Source organism: Megalops cyprinoides, chromosome 2 (genome assembly GCF_013368585.1).
Source record: "Megalops cyprinoides isolate fMegCyp1 chromosome 2, fMegCyp1.pri, whole genome shotgun sequence".
NCBI lineage: Eukaryota > Metazoa > Chordata > Actinopteri > Elopiformes > Megalopidae > Megalops > Megalops cyprinoides.
The window spans coordinates 52,639,206-52,655,970 of NC_050584.1; the positions used below are offsets into that span (position 1 = coordinate 52,639,206).

The 16,765-nt window shown below is 45.8% G+C and overlaps 1 protein-coding gene across 8 annotated transcripts in view; it reads right to left on the minus strand.

The window, feature by feature from the left end:
- dock7 (dedicator of cytokinesis 7) overlaps positions 1-16,765 on the minus strand; it is a 45,769-nt gene that overhangs the window by 6,860 nt on the left and 22,144 nt on the right. For 2 of the 8 annotated variants that reach the window (XM_036522094.1, XM_036522093.1), the window contains exons 16-40: positions 16,687-16,757; positions 14,867-15,005; positions 14,629-14,730; positions 14,158-14,244; positions 13,296-13,527; positions 12,946-13,110; positions 12,237-12,406; positions 10,843-10,935; positions 9,082-9,171; positions 8,499-8,594; positions 8,264-8,404; positions 8,060-8,173; positions 7,800-7,967; positions 7,198-7,337; positions 6,294-6,463; positions 5,985-6,139; positions 5,497-5,679; positions 5,207-5,342; positions 5,024-5,120; positions 2,677-2,773; positions 1,992-2,126; positions 1,396-1,548; positions 989-1,147; positions 468-568; positions 21-213 (exon numbers count right to left, since the gene is read on the minus strand). In XM_036522094.1, the coding sequence (XP_036377987.1) occupies positions 21-213; positions 468-568; positions 989-1,147; positions 1,396-1,548; positions 1,992-2,126; positions 2,677-2,773; positions 5,024-5,120; positions 5,207-5,342; positions 5,497-5,679; positions 5,985-6,139; positions 6,294-6,463; positions 7,198-7,337; positions 7,800-7,967; positions 8,060-8,173; positions 8,264-8,404; positions 8,499-8,594; positions 9,082-9,171; positions 10,843-10,935; positions 12,237-12,406; positions 12,946-13,110; positions 13,296-13,527; positions 14,158-14,244; positions 14,629-14,730; positions 14,867-15,005; positions 16,687-16,757 (3,387 nt within the window). Of the gene's footprint in view, positions 1-20; positions 214-467; positions 569-988; positions 1,148-1,395; positions 1,549-1,991; positions 2,127-2,676; positions 2,774-2,974; positions 3,029-3,882; positions 3,901-5,023; positions 5,121-5,206; positions 5,343-5,496; positions 5,680-5,984; positions 6,140-6,293; positions 6,464-7,197; positions 7,338-7,799; positions 7,968-8,059; positions 8,174-8,263; positions 8,405-8,498; positions 8,595-9,081; positions 9,172-10,842; positions 10,936-12,236; positions 12,407-12,945; positions 13,111-13,295; positions 13,528-14,157; positions 14,245-14,628; positions 14,731-14,866; positions 15,006-16,686; positions 16,758-16,765 lie in introns of all 8 variants that reach the window. The other 6 variants (XM_036522096.1, XM_036522095.1, XM_036522099.1 and 3 more) reach the window with 4 other exon arrangements.

The window sequence follows — 16,765 nt, forward strand, 5'->3', positions numbered from 1 at the left end:
AAGCCAGTTTCAACCATTACCTGGAAGGTGACGCAACCGACTGGTAGGTACTTGCGGTCCTCCAGCATGCTGAGGTATTCGGCCACCAGGGCGGCGCTGTGGACCAGGCACTGTGCTGCTTCCGCGTGGTTGTTCCTCTCTGAATGCTTCCCTGCCATGTTCTGCAGCCACGTCAGACGCAGGTCTGGGGACGTCTGGTACCCTTTGGCAATTCTAAATGTACCACACACACAATAACGTACACACTTCATATTTATCCTGTACAATAATGTCAGGAGCTAAACTACATGCAGTGATTTTAAAGAACTGCCACAAACCTGGGCTTATTTAAAGCTGAAAATATCATAACCGTTCCATCATTTAAAACAGGTCTTCAGCTGCGCTGCACATACACTTAATAAAGTAGAAAATTTTTCTCTACATATAGTTTACAGCAGATCAATGCCTGCAAATCAAAATATCAATACCTGTACATGAGATCAATAAGCATCTCTGGGTCCTCCTGATGCTCCTTCATTTTCACTGTGTCAGACAAGATCATGTGAAGGTTGAACACCAGATCCTGGACCTTAAAAGAAAGACAAACCAGCAGGGTGGTTATGGCTTGCTCATTTTTCCAGTTATTTCCTAAAAGACATTTCACCAAGAACTATTTATAGCTCTGATGAACAGAAATGCTCAAACATCCATCTGCTCGAGCCGTTCCAGTGATGACTTAGCTGATGAAATATGACAAGGCCCTGAAGCCCTTCATCTTGGCATGTCATGTTATTTCAGACTACAAGTCATCCGAGCCTAGATTTCTTTTCATTGGAAAAGTGAAGTGGAAAGACTAACTTCACAATCTTCAAACTATATCCAACAGTCTTTCTCCTTCATTTCTCTGACTTTTGGAAATACTGTGCAGCACTTAATCACAGTGAAGACACAGACATTGCTCCCTGTGCTTTTGCTTGTGAAAGGCGAATCAGCCACGGAGGAGGACTACCTGATCTGGAAATGTAGTTTCCCTCAGCTCCAGGTCTTCCTCCGCGTACGTGAGGATGGTCTTTAAGGATCGTCGGAGGAACTCTTCGTTGAAGTTCTGGGAGGTCCCCACCAGTGACGACAGGGACATGGTCACCTGCATCTTCACCCGAGCAAAGTTCTGAAGGGAGGCATACAACAGTGTCAGGGGCACACGAGACACAGCGTTGATCCATCTCCACAGAAAAGGGGAGACTGTCTATTTAAAATTAGGGAACAAGAAATCATCATCATCATCATTGCTTATTCAGTATAATGAGACAGCAGAAAATTTTCAAAGATGAGAGCTTTGTTGAAAATAACAGGCACAGATTTCAGACGTGCCGTAGACTAAAGCATGGCCTGTGGTTTCCGGGGAGATGCACTCACATTGCCGATCTCGAAGTTCTGCCTCATGAGCAGGTAGAGGGAGGCGCTGGCGTGGGAGCGGATGGTGCCGATGCTGCTGCTGCAGTTCCTCAGGAGACGCAGGCAGAGGTCAGCACACTGCTCTGTCTCCTCCTCGAACAGCAGCTCTGGGAACTGACACAAGCAGACATACCCCCACACACGCACGCACACGCGCACACGCACACGCGCACACGCGCACACACGGACGCGCACGCACACACACACGCACAAGTACAACGGCTCTTTAAACAGCAGTTAAACTGAACCTCTGAGGTGTTCGAAGTTTTCTTGAGTTCTCTGTCAATGTGTATCTCCACAATAATCTAATGTATTCACAATTTGCACTGCAACCGTTTCATGATATTTGAGCAAACTGTTGCTAAACGGTTGTTAAAAAATGAAGCAAGGTCATAAACACATGGTTATACAGAACAACCTCACTGAAACTACTTAAAAGAATAAATGCAACACTTCAAAGGCAGGTTTTAAGCAGACTTCTCATTTAGTGAATACAGGTTTGATCGTTTCAGATCCTCGCAATGGAAAGCCAGCTCCACAGCACCAAATCTGCTCACCTTGGAGACAAGAGCCCTTTGCGTGGCAAAGCAATGCTGCAGGTAGAGGGCGCTCTGGTTGCAGGCCATGCTGTGCAAGAGTACCTTCAACACCCCACCCAGGATGCTCTCCTTTGATTCGGTCACCGACACCGTCTGAGGAAATGGAGGGCCCCAGGGCACATATCACAGCACAGCACATCACCGTAATCATCACTCTACATCACTGCACATCATTGTAATATCTACTTTCCAGGATTGTGATGTCACTAAAGCGTAGACATTACGATCCTGGAAAGCAGATATTACAATACTGTAAAGCAGACATTTCTGAAGTCTAGGTATGCTGTTATTGTGACGCTCTCAATCAACTTTTGGCACTGCAGTCCTCAAGAGATTAAAAATGTATCCAAGCATATATTATCATTATAAGCATCTACTTCATGGTGATATATAACTTCCAAATAATTAAACTGGGAGCATGACAATTCAGTACACTGTACTGATGTCAGTTCACACGGTAACATGTCTATATTCACATGTAATACGAAGTAACATTCTGTAACACAAACTCAATCAATCATACTCAATTAAAACTTAGCAATTATTACAAACCAGAAATCTGCAGTGTCAGTTTGGTGAACATCCATTTGCCTTCAGACGTGTAAACTCACGGTTCATTGAGGAACAAAGCCATACTACATACCTGCACGATAATTTCCAGGGTGTCCAAAATGATTAAATTTGCCTCTGTTGCAAGATTGCCATCAATAAGTGCTTCGTGCTCCAGCTCCGCTCTGGTTCTGTGACATCAAAACAGGAAATCACAGTCACCAACTCGTCACACTGCAACACTCCACACTTGTGAGATCTCGAATGAAGCGCATCCGTATGAATACAGTTCAAGTCATTGTACATAAAAGAGCTCTTTCATGTACAAAGAAAAAGGAGACCGGGGAGGGGTAATTCCGAGGCAATATCACGGAGATCGATGTGCTACACACCTAACTAATAAAGGGTCCTGGCTTCTCCCATTGCGCAGTAGGCTGTCTTTAAACCTGCACAGCATAGTACTCACACGTTCAACAGAGTCCACACGAGATGCATGTGGTTACACATGGAGAGCGGGGGGCCCGCATCCGAGGGGGCTCGTTAGGAAGCAGAGACGCAGGGGGGAGGGGAGCTTAGGCGGGGAGGGGTAAAGGGGAGCAGGGGAACACAAAACGACAACGAGTGGCACATGCCCGCTCCGGACACTCCTGCCATGCACACACCCTGCAGGAGGGCTTCTCGGATTAAACAGGGGCAAGAGAGAAAGAGAGCAAGCCTGTTACTCCACAAACCTTCACAAGAAACAAGATGTGATTCCTGTAGGACCAGTTTCTGGCCACGTCAATCAATGGCCTTGTGCCTCCTTTCTGTTTTTTTGTTTTTTTTTCCCTCTGTTTTTGAGATTTAATTTTGTTGTAGATTTTTCTCCCTTTTATTTTTTTAAATATTTCTTCCCATTTATTTCATTGTTCCCTGGGGAAAATCATTTACTGTCTAAATGGACAAATCATTGGAAAATCATTCCATTTGATTTCCATTCAGACATTGGGAATACTGATATTCACCTTAGTGTTTAAAGGGTGTTATCAATCTCCATAAATCATTTTAAGTGTTGGTTTTCAGAGGAAACTCATCTAGAGAACAGGACACAGAATCACATGACACCCCTCAACCCAAAAGAGACTTGTCAACTATGAAATGAATGCAGGTGCCGTCTTAGAAATTAGTTAAATGCACAGCACTAAACTAAAACAAAACCAAGAGAAAAAACCAACCCAAGCACCATTAAAGGGGGAAGTGGGTCTGTAATTTAGGTAGAAGCAGGAGGAGATAAAAGCAACACACTCCAGATTTACAATACCTGACTGTTTTCTGGCTCCTACACATACAGCACATGAGAAAACACAATTGGAGGAATGAGTTAACACTGCACTGCAACGGACAACAATTCACCAGTCGACATACCTCTTCCATTGGGAATCTCCTGAACGGAAGTGAATCTATGAGCTGCAGCCTCACATTCCCGCAAGCTACCATACATGAATACTTCTATGCTACGGTACATTACAGCCGATGTCTACACTACCCCGTGCTGTACCCAGGGGACTTGTGCGATTGCTAAATGGCTCCGGTGTTTGTTGTTCAGGAGATTAGACTGTACGGTAGAATGGTGGCGAGTGATGAAATGTGCTTGAAGGTTCATATCCAGTATCAGTATCTACATACTTCAATAAGGTACTTAATCTGAATTGCATCAAGTAAATCCTCTAGTCCCACACACGCTAAAACTTCCAACTGTACAAATGTAAGTTATGTAATTTACAATGGATCAGGGTGTCTGCTATATGAATATATACTGTTTAATAAAATGAAGCTAATGAAGTAGCTGCTTCCTTTCCTTCAAAAATAATACAGCATCAGATCTCTTGGGATTCTTTTCTTTCAGGCAAGACAGAAATCATTCACAACCAAAACCAGGAAATGCTTTTGATTACTTAAGCTATCACCAGAGGAGGAAACTGAACTACAAACATCCATCTCTCCACTGATTACAACTGGTGCCATTGCAGAACAGAAGAGAGTTCTGCTGACTGGTCTTATAACTACACTGTATATTGAAAGCACCAGTCTGACAGCCTGAAGGTACAGTACTCTTACCAATGTGACATTTGACACATGAGTATGAGGCTCAAAGCCATAGTGCAAAACAGCAGAGAGACAGGCAGATGACATGAGGTCATATCAGAGCGTACCTTTTATTGACAGACCCTCCACTTAGTGGTTATTGAATTAAACTGTTGTCATATCCATCTCAAAATAAACAGGGGTAGGTGGTCACTAAAGGTGTTCTATGCAGTGTGGTCCCAGTCCTAATCAGCCATCACTCCACAGCACCAGCGACATCTCAGCTAACTGCTGAGGTCAGCTGATCCCTGGGGATTCCCACTGCCTTAGCGGGGAAGCAGAGTGTGTACGCGTCTGTGTGAAATAAGCAGCCATACTTGTCCATCTTTTCGCTGTTCTGCCGCCAGTGCGTCATGTCCTTCCTCCAGCGCAGGTTCTCCTGGCTGCCGAAGGCACTTCCGGACGGGCTCCTCTCTGCGGAGGGAGAGAGTAACAGACCCGTGAGGAAGCGCCCGGGTGACCGAGCGGCCCGCGAACCCGCGCTGAGAGAGGGTACCCACCAAGCTGCCCTCGGCTGCGGCGCACCATCTCCTGCCGCGCCCCGATGCTGCCCAGGATGGCCTCCTCCAGCTTGGCCTTCATGTCTTTGGACTTCTTGAAGGTAAGGCTGTTCATCCTCTCGAAGGCCTTCTTCCCCTGTAAGGCAGAACACAGGGGCTTCACACATTGACCAAAAATATGCAAATATAAATCATTTTAAAACAAATTTCACACAAAAAAAACCAAAAACGCAAAAACAATGCAACAGCTGAAATGCCGCTTTAGCTACAGGTTTCGCGGAGAGGCTTACCTTGTACTCGAAACAGGAAACGCAAAGGTAGAGCATGTCCAGCAGCCGGTTGAGCTGCGAGACGGACAGGTCTGTGAACCACTTCTGCAGCACCATCTCGTCCGCGTTCTTCAGGACCCAGAGGAGGCAGATGAGCAGGCTGCGGCTGGACTCGGCCGAGAAGGAGCCATGCTGCCGGGAGGACTGAGGATGAGAGCACAGGGCATGCGCTTAGGGAAGGACACAGGGAAGACAGGAAACACACTCACCTAGAATGACAAGGGATACCAATGCAGCAGACAGGCCAAATGAATACATTCTTACTTCTACACTTCAAAAGGGTCTCACTTGTCTCATTTAAAACAGTAGACATAATAGCAGAAAAGTGAAGATAAATTTAAAAACCTAATGAAAAATTAAATGAAACTGCACTGTTCAAATGATCTTGTGCTACAGTGACATCACTGTATGAGACAGTGCCTGGCCGCGCACTAAGCACAGAATGTTACCTGTGGGTTGAGCAGAAAGCTGCTGGGTCTGGACATCTGGGGGACAGAAGTCCCTGCGATGGCCATGGCTACTGTCTGGCTGATCATGCTGCTCCCTTCAGTTTCGTGATCTTCCCCTCCTGCACCGCCAGGCCGACCCCACTGGTTGTGTGATTCTAGGAGGGGTGGAGAGAAAATTTAAGAGAGAGACTCTTCTCTCTTGAGTCTATCTACCATCAGAATACAGACACGTATTGGTTGATGCCTGTTCCTTTAACTGGTCCACACACTGATACACATCAACAGTAACTCACGAATTCTGGGCTTTACCTGTGAAGTCATGCAGCTGAGGCAGGGTTTCCATGACGATGCCAATGAGAGGCAGGTAAAGCATAGCGACCCGAGCCTTGACCTCTGGGTCAGCGTAGCGGGGGTCTGAGTCATGACTGGACAGAAGGTTGTGCACCACACTGATGACCTTCTTGTGAAGTCCGAACATCCTACACAGAGAGACCACCAACAGCACACACTGTTAGTCAGGACTACACAAATCAGCATGTCCTCAATGATTACATACCATACTGGCAGAAATATAAGGCAATCCTGATTACAGTGTAACCCCCCTTTCAAAGAAGAGAATAAAAAATTGCTCTTTATAAGAAAGAATCTGGTGTTACACTGCTCATCTGCAGCTAACGGCTATTTTATACACTGCAGTCCCACAGTGCAGTACAGGAGAGTCAATTGGAATTGGAAGATTTGGTGTTTCACTCACTAACAACCTAGAAGCTCATGGGCACTGGCGGAAGATTTTAAACAAATACTACAGCATTTGTTTTTACAACTGACAAATGAGATTCTATTTTTGCATCTCTTTCATAGTTTTTGGTGGATTTCAAACCTTGTTTGATTATAAACATAAGCTCTAACAGAAGATATTAAGAATCTTTAGATTCTCAAGAATCTAAAATGAGTAACAAAACAGTCATGCTTGTTAAATGTAAACTGTGTGCACTGGCATAACTTTAGCCAATGGCAGCTAGTAGCATTTGTCATTTTGGCAACATAGATTTAACACCCATATTTCAGAAGGAAATCTACCAGATATTCAAACCGGTGGGGAATAACCTACAGCAGGTCTGATAGAAAAACATTGCAAATGCAACTTGGCAAGTACAAATATGATGCAGCACCTTTCAGAAATACAGTATCTATCTGTGGACACACTACTGACCCCTCTGCCTCCGGGTCCAGAATGACAGCCAGCTCTGTCAACACCAGACCAGCCAGGTAGTGCTGCTCCCGGAAGGGCACAGAAAGCTCAAACATGTTGGCAATCTTCTGGTCCTGGACGTGAGTTGAGAACCCAGAACTCTACAAGAAAACACAAGGACGGATTAAATAAAGAGCTTCAGCTCAATTCCACCCCGGCATATCAATGTCATCATCAGAGGAAAAATTCAATACGTATGAGGTTTACTGAAAGCACAAGAGAGGAAACCACTACACTGTCAAAACTGCTTCCTTCTGGACAAGGCTGAGCTAATGTTAGTGCAGATTGACGGCAATGTTGCAAGCTAACCCATTCCCCAAACTTAGGCAGTGTAGCACAGTGGTAAGGAGCAGGAATTGTAACCAAAAGGTTTATTTCCCTGCTGGGGCACTGCTTTTGTATCCTTGGGCACAGTACTTAACCCAGAAACGTCTCAGTAAATCCAGCTGTGTAAATGGGTAACATGCAAAAAAAAAAAACTAACCTATGCAAGTCGCTCTGGATAAGAGCGTCTGCTAAATGCCAATAATTTAATGTAACGGGCGTGATGTGTGCCTGCTCACCTGCGAGGTGGCGGAGGACACGGAAGGGGAAGGTGAGGCGGGCGGCGTGAGGAGGCTGCAGGGCAGGTTCAGGGTGACGTAATGCTCGTGGCTGCACACAATCCGCAGGAAGTCCAGCCTCAGGGACTCCAGGGTGGGGTTCTGCAGTGCGTAAATCTTGGTGGAAACCTGAGGAAGAACACAACAACAACATTGCGCGATGAGGCTCAGTTCCTTTTCGCACACGATCCCTTCCCAGCCGCTGAGAGTAGTGGGCCTACCTGTTTCCAATATGTCTTTATCAGACTGAAGACGAAGCCCCTGTCCATAACAGACAGCAGGTCGTTCAGGAAGAAGGCCAGGCTGGTGTTCAGTCTCTCCACCAGCTCCAGGTCCTGAGGACAGATGGGGTAAATGATGAGAATAGAAACACAGGGAACATTTGTTTAAACTAAGCAGAATCAACCAGATTGCTATCTTCTCACCTTCTGGAACCTGGAGACAATGTCCCCCGCAATGGTGCTGACCAGGGCAGTGATGTCGTCCATGAAGCGTTCGGGGAAGCGGTTCTTCCTGGGAGACTCCAGGCGGTCGGTGAAGTAGAGGTGGTGAATGATGCTCTTCACCTGGGGGTGGTGGAGAGAGGACGACACTGGGGGTGAGAGAGGGGCTGAGGGTACCTGTGAGGATAAGAGTGAGGAAGTCTTCTGCGGATCTCACCATGAGCTCGAAGAAGAACCAGGCCTGCTGCAGTGCTCCCTCCCTCACACTTCCACTGCTGACAACCCACTGCAAGGCCAGCTCCTCATGGAACAGCTGAGACACAGATACATAACACACACACACACACACACACACACACACACATACACACATGAGACCCCCCTGCTCCCCCCACAGCCTGCAACAAAGGCATCTCAGGGAATGGTAGTTTAACACAGTTACAATATCATTCAGCTCTGACATAGCAAAAACTTCTCATAGTCCATTGGCTGATGAGTCTTGAAACACTGAAGTGAGTACTGAAAAGGGAAGTGTCATTAACAAATGAATAAAATATTACCCCCTGAACAAAGCTACTACAACCATCGGAACATTTCACTACTCTTTGGCAAAGCAGAGGTGCAAAGTGGGTGGAAATACCATATGCATACCAATAGTTCACAGCACATTCACAGTATAAGGATCAAAGTGCATTAAAAAAAAAACCAAAACAATACAGCATTTATTCTGGAATTCAAACGCTGACAGACAGACAAGAGTGGTGTACGAAGGCTGACCCCTCCCCTGTGCAGTGTTCTACCTTTTTGGTTGGCAATCGTCCTGTTAATGTTTGCAAGAAACTGGCGGTCTCAGTGTGCGATGACATGCGATTGCCACTGCGCTCCATGGCCTATGAGTGGAGATGAATGAAGGGTGACAACAGATTAGTGAGAAAACAGGGGCGTGTGGTGCACCTTCTTCCAGACACACACTACAGGTTCTCACCTGCACGCATGCACGCACACACACACGGACATACACACACACAAGAGCACTCACACCTACCTGTTCATACACAAGGAAGCAAACACAGTTATACTAACATACACACTGTCACTTTTGCAGCTTCACATCACAGTACACGCTCATTAGCATACAATTAATGCACCCGGCTTTGAGGACTATGGGTCTGTTTAAATCAAAACTCCAACGCACCAACTAATTGCAAATGACAAACCTATGTGCTGCTGATGATTTTTCATAAGGGCTAAACTGAGAAACAAATTCCATCAAGATCAGGTTTGTTCTCTGCAGATATCAATAACATGGCTCCAAGTAAAGATTTAATTTCAGCATAAAATGAAGGACGCTGCCATTGTTTTGCCATTTATATGTTTTCAGTACAAATATGACCTTTGACCTTAACCTTTACATTTTGTCACTCACTAAACATAAGCAAAAAATAATCAAGTCCCAATATATCACCTTTCTTTACAAAACACGTCACACACAAAACTCCCACAGAAAACTTCAACAGTTTTAAAAAAACTGAATTACAAATAATTTAGTCATTTAATGCCAACAAAATACAAGAGAAAACACAAAAACAACAGGCACTGCTCTTTCAAATTCAACTCAGATGACCACATGGACAACATCTAGACATAGCCCCACTGAACAAAGGCAAAACCTTTTTTTTTTTTTTTTAATAACAGCTCACCACCACAGCCACCACAACTGCACAACTACAAAATGAAGCAGTTACAAAAGCAAACACTCCACAGTACAGACACAGACAGGACACAGTCACTCGCGGGCAGTGCAGGGGACACCCCGAAGAGGGGTCCTGTTCTCCAACATGCCCAGACTGGGGGAAGGAAGAGGGGCACACACACATGCAGCATCTCATCATGCACACAACCCAACCTGTGAATGGTGTTAGTGAGGGAAGCCGTGCATGGGACTAAATGGTGATGAAGAGGAGTCTTAGCAACAGTACGGGGGGGTGGAACAGAAGAGAACAAAACCAGAGAGAGAGAGGGGGTTGATGAATTAACCTCTGAACCGCCTACACGGGGGTGAAAGGCCGCACCCCTGCTGCAGGTCGGCTGCGACTCATACAGGCCGGGCGGCGGGCTCTTTCCCTTTCCCGTCCCGTCTCTAAGTGGGAGGGCTGTGAGGCTGGCGGGGGTGAGTGGAGGGGGGAGGGGGAGATGGACAGGCTCTCGCCCTCTGGGGGGGCGGCGCATGGAAGCCACACAAGAGCACCCGCTCACCGCACCGCGATCCTCCTCCTGTCCCTGCGTCACATCTGCCTGACTGACCCACTAGCATTGTTTCCACATGGACACGTGACTGACAATGGGCAGACTGTCTTTATGGGCACAGGACTCAGAGGCCCCAATATAGGCTAAGGGCAACACCTGGTGGAGGGCATGTAGTGGGAAGAAGAAGACGGCTGTGGAGTGGAAGGCGGTTAAGGGGTCAAGGTAGCTTCAGCTCCTGTGGTGGAGTCTGGTGAGGGTAAGGTTCGAGTGGGTGGGGGAGTTGGGGAGTGAGGGGGTTTTTATAGGGGCACCACCTGCAGGGAGTCAGAGGCGGAGCCGGGGCTGGATCCCCAGGGGGCGCTCTTGCACCCCATCGTGTTTACCCAGGAGTTGGAGCGGTCTAAGCCCTGCGGGGGGGTCGGGCAGGGAGGAGCGCGCAGCACAAGGGAGGGAACAGCGACAGGTTAAAAGTCAAGACCATCGGCAGGGAACAAAACGTTAGTTTGTTAAAAAACATTCTTCAAGAGACAAAAGGAGCACCTCATTCCAAAACAAGAATTAAGAAAAATGTTGTTCTGGGAGCTGGGAGCTGGGGGGTGAGAACCCCTTCCTTGAGATGAAAGTTTGGAGATTTAGCTCTGTAGCATTTGAACAGGAATGAGAGAATGACCACCCTCATGGTTAAACAAAGGAGAAAAAGATACTCTGCAAAAGATTAGGCAAGACCATCCAGAGTGCTAAACACTATTAGTTCAAAAAGTTGTCTGACATTAACTACAGAAGAGTCAGATGAGGTCAGGGGCAGATCAGAGGGGCAAGATCCTGGTCCTGGAGGTCTCTATTCTAACCCCTTTTCCAGTCACACAATCATTTAAAGCAACTGAACTGAAAGGAAATCTCAATTCATCAGCCATCCATATTAGCTGGTTAGATGCTCAGGTGGAACTAAAACCAATGATCACTATGGCTAGGGCTGGGCACCCCTGGACCTGATCCAGTACCCAAAGAGAAAGTCATTTTATTGAAGTCATTTAATATTGTTCATTCATATGATTATATATTCTGCATATTTCAAAAAAAGTCAAGTGCTACTTTGTTGGATTTCTATACCAAAATCCTTCAGATTGTTTTCAGCTGCATTTTGGAGCAGGACGGCATTTCACGGGTCGCGCTGATAAGGTGTTCCAGCTGATGTTTGTCAACTGTATATGGTTCAGATATCACAGTTCACTGTGTGTCAGTCTCTGTGAGTGATCATCGCAGGACATACACTAACTCAATGTCATTATTGATTTAAAGATCCACATGATGTTCAGCAATTACTTTCTTTACTTTACTTTCAATGCGTAGCAACACAGCTCTTGTGTTGCTATATTACTTCAAAAGCTATAAATTATCTTCTCAAAAATAACATATGCTGCTGTCAAAATGTCAAGGACACTAGGGATGGAATTCAATCAAAGAACAAAGTGGCACTGCTTTAAAACTTTCAATCACATGTCTGAGGCAATACAAAGCGTATATAAAGAACAGTTTCAGTTTCAGCCTGAAAGAGAACAAAAACATGGCCATGACAAAAAAGAATTCCTTTGTTAAATGTACTATTGTGTGTCAGGTTCCTTTATTAGATGTACTATTGAGCATTATTTTTCTCAACCACAATAAGAAAAGTGCTTTTCTTCCATCAGTTCGGACCGGGATTCCTTACCTTGCTTCCGATGATAGACCTGACCTCGTCGTCGGGAGACGTCGGCGTTCCCGAAATGTCCGGGTTGCTGTTGCTGAGGCTGCGGGATCGGTTGAGGTTGAGACTGGCGGGCCTCACCGCCGACCGCGCCATCGTGGCGTAGTGGACCGAACCGCCCAGCCCCCCCGGGCCTGGCTCGGACAGGAAAAGCGGCGGTAAGCAGTTTCAGTCATAAAACCCTATCAAAGCGCACATCACCCCTGTGCGACTGGAACAATGCAGAGGATTCCACACGTGGCGCGCTGCAGCTGACAGGACTGGTTAGGACTTGGGCCAGTGAGCCAGGGAGCAGCCACTGGCTCTCACACTCAGAAGCTTGCACACCATAAACTGCTCTTACGGTCATCAGCTGAGTCAGTGACAGGCTGCACAGTCAGCTTTCAGCACATGAATAGAAATATAACAAAAAGGGGCTCTGTATAATGTCTACAATATATTAGCTACAAAAACTCACCTACTCAGTATTGCGTGTACAACAGTATTTAGTATCACACGTGCATTTATTAGACATTACAATTACATCTTCGTACATTCTAGGGATTCATGTTTCATACATAAATTTTACTTTAAGAAACACATCAAATTACAGTTATCCATATACGCTGCAGATTTGTGATTAAAGGTTCTGACTAAAAAGTGGCGTGACTAGGCAGGTTAGAAGGCTGTTCACCTGGCGAGGGGGAGTTGGGGTCCATGTTCGGCAGACGGAAGACGTAGTAGATGTAGGAAGAGAGCAGGCAGTTGCGTCCATGTTGGTCTTGACTGCTGTCCAGGTACTTGTGAAGGCGGTTCACAATGGAGGCCATCACTTCGAAAGAGGCCTGGCCCAGATTCACTAGAATCAGACACACATGTCCCACAGCACACGTTAGGAAATTATACAGAGAGAAAAACAAAAGTGCACAATGTGTGTGCCGCACGGCCAAGGTTAAAGGTTAGAACAAACACTGATCATAATGTAATAACTGGTTGGTCCCATTCAGACATAGGAGGTCTTTGGGGCGCCTGAGAGTGCTCTACCTATCTGCCCGGCGATGACGGGCGGCCGCACCACCAGCAGCACCAGCTTGTCCAGCAGCAGGTGCAGGAAGCGCACGATGGGCTCCAGCTGGGAGGAGTTAAGGGCGGCGATGCTGGACTTCAGCTCCGCCTCCAGGTTGTTCTCCATGATGCGCATGTCGCCGATGCGGACGGGGAACATGTGCTCGTCCAGGGCATGGACTAGGGCAAAGAACTTGTCCAGGTACTGATCCTGCAATAAAAGAGGAAAGGGGGGAGGGCAAGAGAGAGAGGCACATAAACTGTGAAACCCACTAATTAGTGAGGGCAGCAAAACTCCAACCTTGTGCAACAAGCTGGCATGCCAGAAAGCTGATGGAAAGCTAACACTCGGCATGAAAAATGATCAGCAGTCTACAACTGCTTAGCTACCAATGAAGAATGCACCCAACACCAGCTGAAGGGACTGAGGAGATTCAACTAGGTCAGCCCAGTCGTGCAAAGGTTTCAGGTGAAGCTAAAGTTAGCTCGGGTGAGCAGAGTTCACTGCTGTGGAGAGAGGAGGAGTCTTTCCATGGCACCATGCTGTTCTTTTACCTAGCCAGTCACACTACCCAGCAAACAAAAGCACGCTCCCTTTTCATATATACAACAAAACAACAACCCCTTCCCCATGCCCTTGCCCTGACACACACCTCTCATGTGAGCTTCATGTGCTTTCCTCATTTTGGAGAAAACGGGATGGGTGATTTCGCTTTTTTAGTAAAGCATTACAGAACTTAAAAGCAAGAAACTGTACGATTTGTTTACAGCCAGGTTTCACTTGTGTATGTGTTTTCTTTCTGCTCTCAAAAGGTTAGAAATAGTACTGGGGAGTAGCTACCTGTGTGTGGATAGTTGAAACAGCCACCACTTCCACATTGAAAACACCTCTGTGGTTATCCACCCACTTCATTCCAGGAAGAGGAACCTAGAAAACAAGGAACCAACACACTGCACCTTTACAATCCAAATTTATTCCAACATGTCAAGTCCTACATCCGTGCTAAAAAAGGAGACTAAAAAAAAACAATTATGTAGTGTTGCCAGTGAATCATACAGCACAACACAAGAAAACAAGTACAGACACAAGTTTCAATAATCTTTCACTGGAAAGGCTTGCTTCCGACTGTGTAGCCCGGTATGCCACCGATGCAGCATTTATTATTTAAGGTAAATCTACTACGCTCTCCCTGTAACATCTCAGTAATTACTCTGAAAAGGAGAGCTTGGAGAGTCACCAAGTTCCCATATCACCCCCCTTCAGCAGCTGTGTGAATGTAGCGCTGAGGGTGGCCGCTGGGCTGTGACTTACATCGGGGGAGAGGACAGAGTAGGACTGGGGGGGCTTCTCCAGAGACACCGGCAAGCAGAAGTGTCCCGTTCGCAGACGACCGTTTTGGAGCATGGGGATCCACTGAGAGGAGGGATCAGAGATCGACAGTCAGTGCACGGACCTCTCGCTGACCACATTTAACCCAGCTGCAGGGCACGCTTAAAGAACAGTGACCACTGGGACTCCTGTGAGCCACCACAGACTTCACTGACATTACCGTGTACCCGACGGGCGTCTCCAGGGGGGTGTTCTGTTTCTGCTGGCAGCTGACATGGTAGAAGGTGAACAGGATGTGGTGGTGATCCGTCAAGGACGCCGGGAGCTTGATCTTGACCTCGTCATGGAAGTCAGGTGATCTGGAATTAACGTGTCATTCATTTTTAAACAAACCGCATGGACATAGCCACTGAGAGCAGAGATGGCATGCAAACATAATGCAAAATTAACACGCTAAACAGACTGCCAAATCCTTCAGGTTCACCTCATTATAGTATGGTTTCTCTCTTAATAAAAGACACTCATGTCACTTACAGCTCACATTTTTTGTAATGAGTAAACTTAACTCTGTTGAGAGTCTTCATATCATTTCCATTTATCACTGAGGAGACGTGTTTGTGTGTACAAATTACTATTTAGGGCTAGTAGAATGCATCTTAAGGCTGTTAAAACTAAATGGATAAACTACAGTGTGCACATATTTGCTGCACATCAACAAACAATAGTTTTCAATACGGAAATCAATGAACTTTAGTGCGGGCCAATACACCACTGTACAGCAAGTGCTTGTTAATTTTAACAACCAACCACACCTGACCTTGAAGACATGACCTTATGGATTTGACCCGAGCCCTTTGGAATTACAAATAATGGCTGCTATAAACCAAATATAATGTGCTGTGATAAAATGTGAATGTGTTATCCATTCACCGAGAGCACAGTACACTGAACCAAGGGCAGCGATGGAGTAATTCTATTGAACTGTGTGATGTGTGTGTGTAACCTGACTCACTCCACTTGACCAAACAAAACTTTGCTTTGGTGTGGTTTGCAAAAAATGACAAACAAAACTTAACCACTCTTTCAATTAGCAGGGATGTGCAACCCCCGAGGTATTTGCTGCAAACTGCAAAAACATCAACGGACCCAAACTGTCTAGACCAGTGCCAACTTTTTTTACTCACTTCGTGGGCATGTAACCCTAACAGTGCCCTTGTACCCTTGAGCAATGTGCTTAACCTGAATATTTTCAGTTATCATCCAGCTATATAAACTGACACCGTAAAATGTGTGGAGGTTGCTGTGGGTAAAGCCATCTGCTAATAAAATAAGACATAATGTTTATATTATTCATTATCAATCATATCTTAATTAAACTCAAGAACTGGAGCATTGATATGCTAAGGATTTCAGGAAATTGGATCGTGCAACCAAAATAACTTTTACCAATACTAAGGCAACACATAAGACTTATGAAAATACTAAAATCACTTTGAATGTGTCCTCACATTTCCATGCAAATGTATTCATTACTTCCAGTAAAGCCACAGAAGATCACAAGTTTATTCTAACCACAGTCAGTGAGATGCTAATGAGCCCTTGATGGTTTCTGCTCAGTGTCAGAGTGTTTAGAGGAATAGAGAGACTGCTAATTCATCCCATGACAGCTTTTCAAAGCTGGTGTTTTAATCTATTTAGTGGCTGTAATAAGTTTAAATTAACTGTCTGGATATCTTTGCCTAGTTAAAGCAACATTTTATGCACAGCCTCTGTTGTACACTTGCATTTTGTTGTACATTCCATTTGGAAGGCTTAGCTGCAATAAGTAGAGCTAAGCATGACAGTCTTTTTGAAGGTAACTACTGTTTAGGCACATAAGTGCACCTCTATGAAAATACAGCAAAGTAACACATGACAATTTACTTTTTTTTTTTTTTTAAACAAATCACCCTGTGTGCCCAGACTGACCCTCTACCCGCCATCCAGACTGGGCCTGCACGCTATCATACAGTGACCTCTTGGTAAGAGACAGGGGCTCACCGATTGTGATACACCACCGCAGTGTACGCCTCTTTGGCATACTCAGCGCAGCTGGATTTGCCAAAGATCACCTGAATAA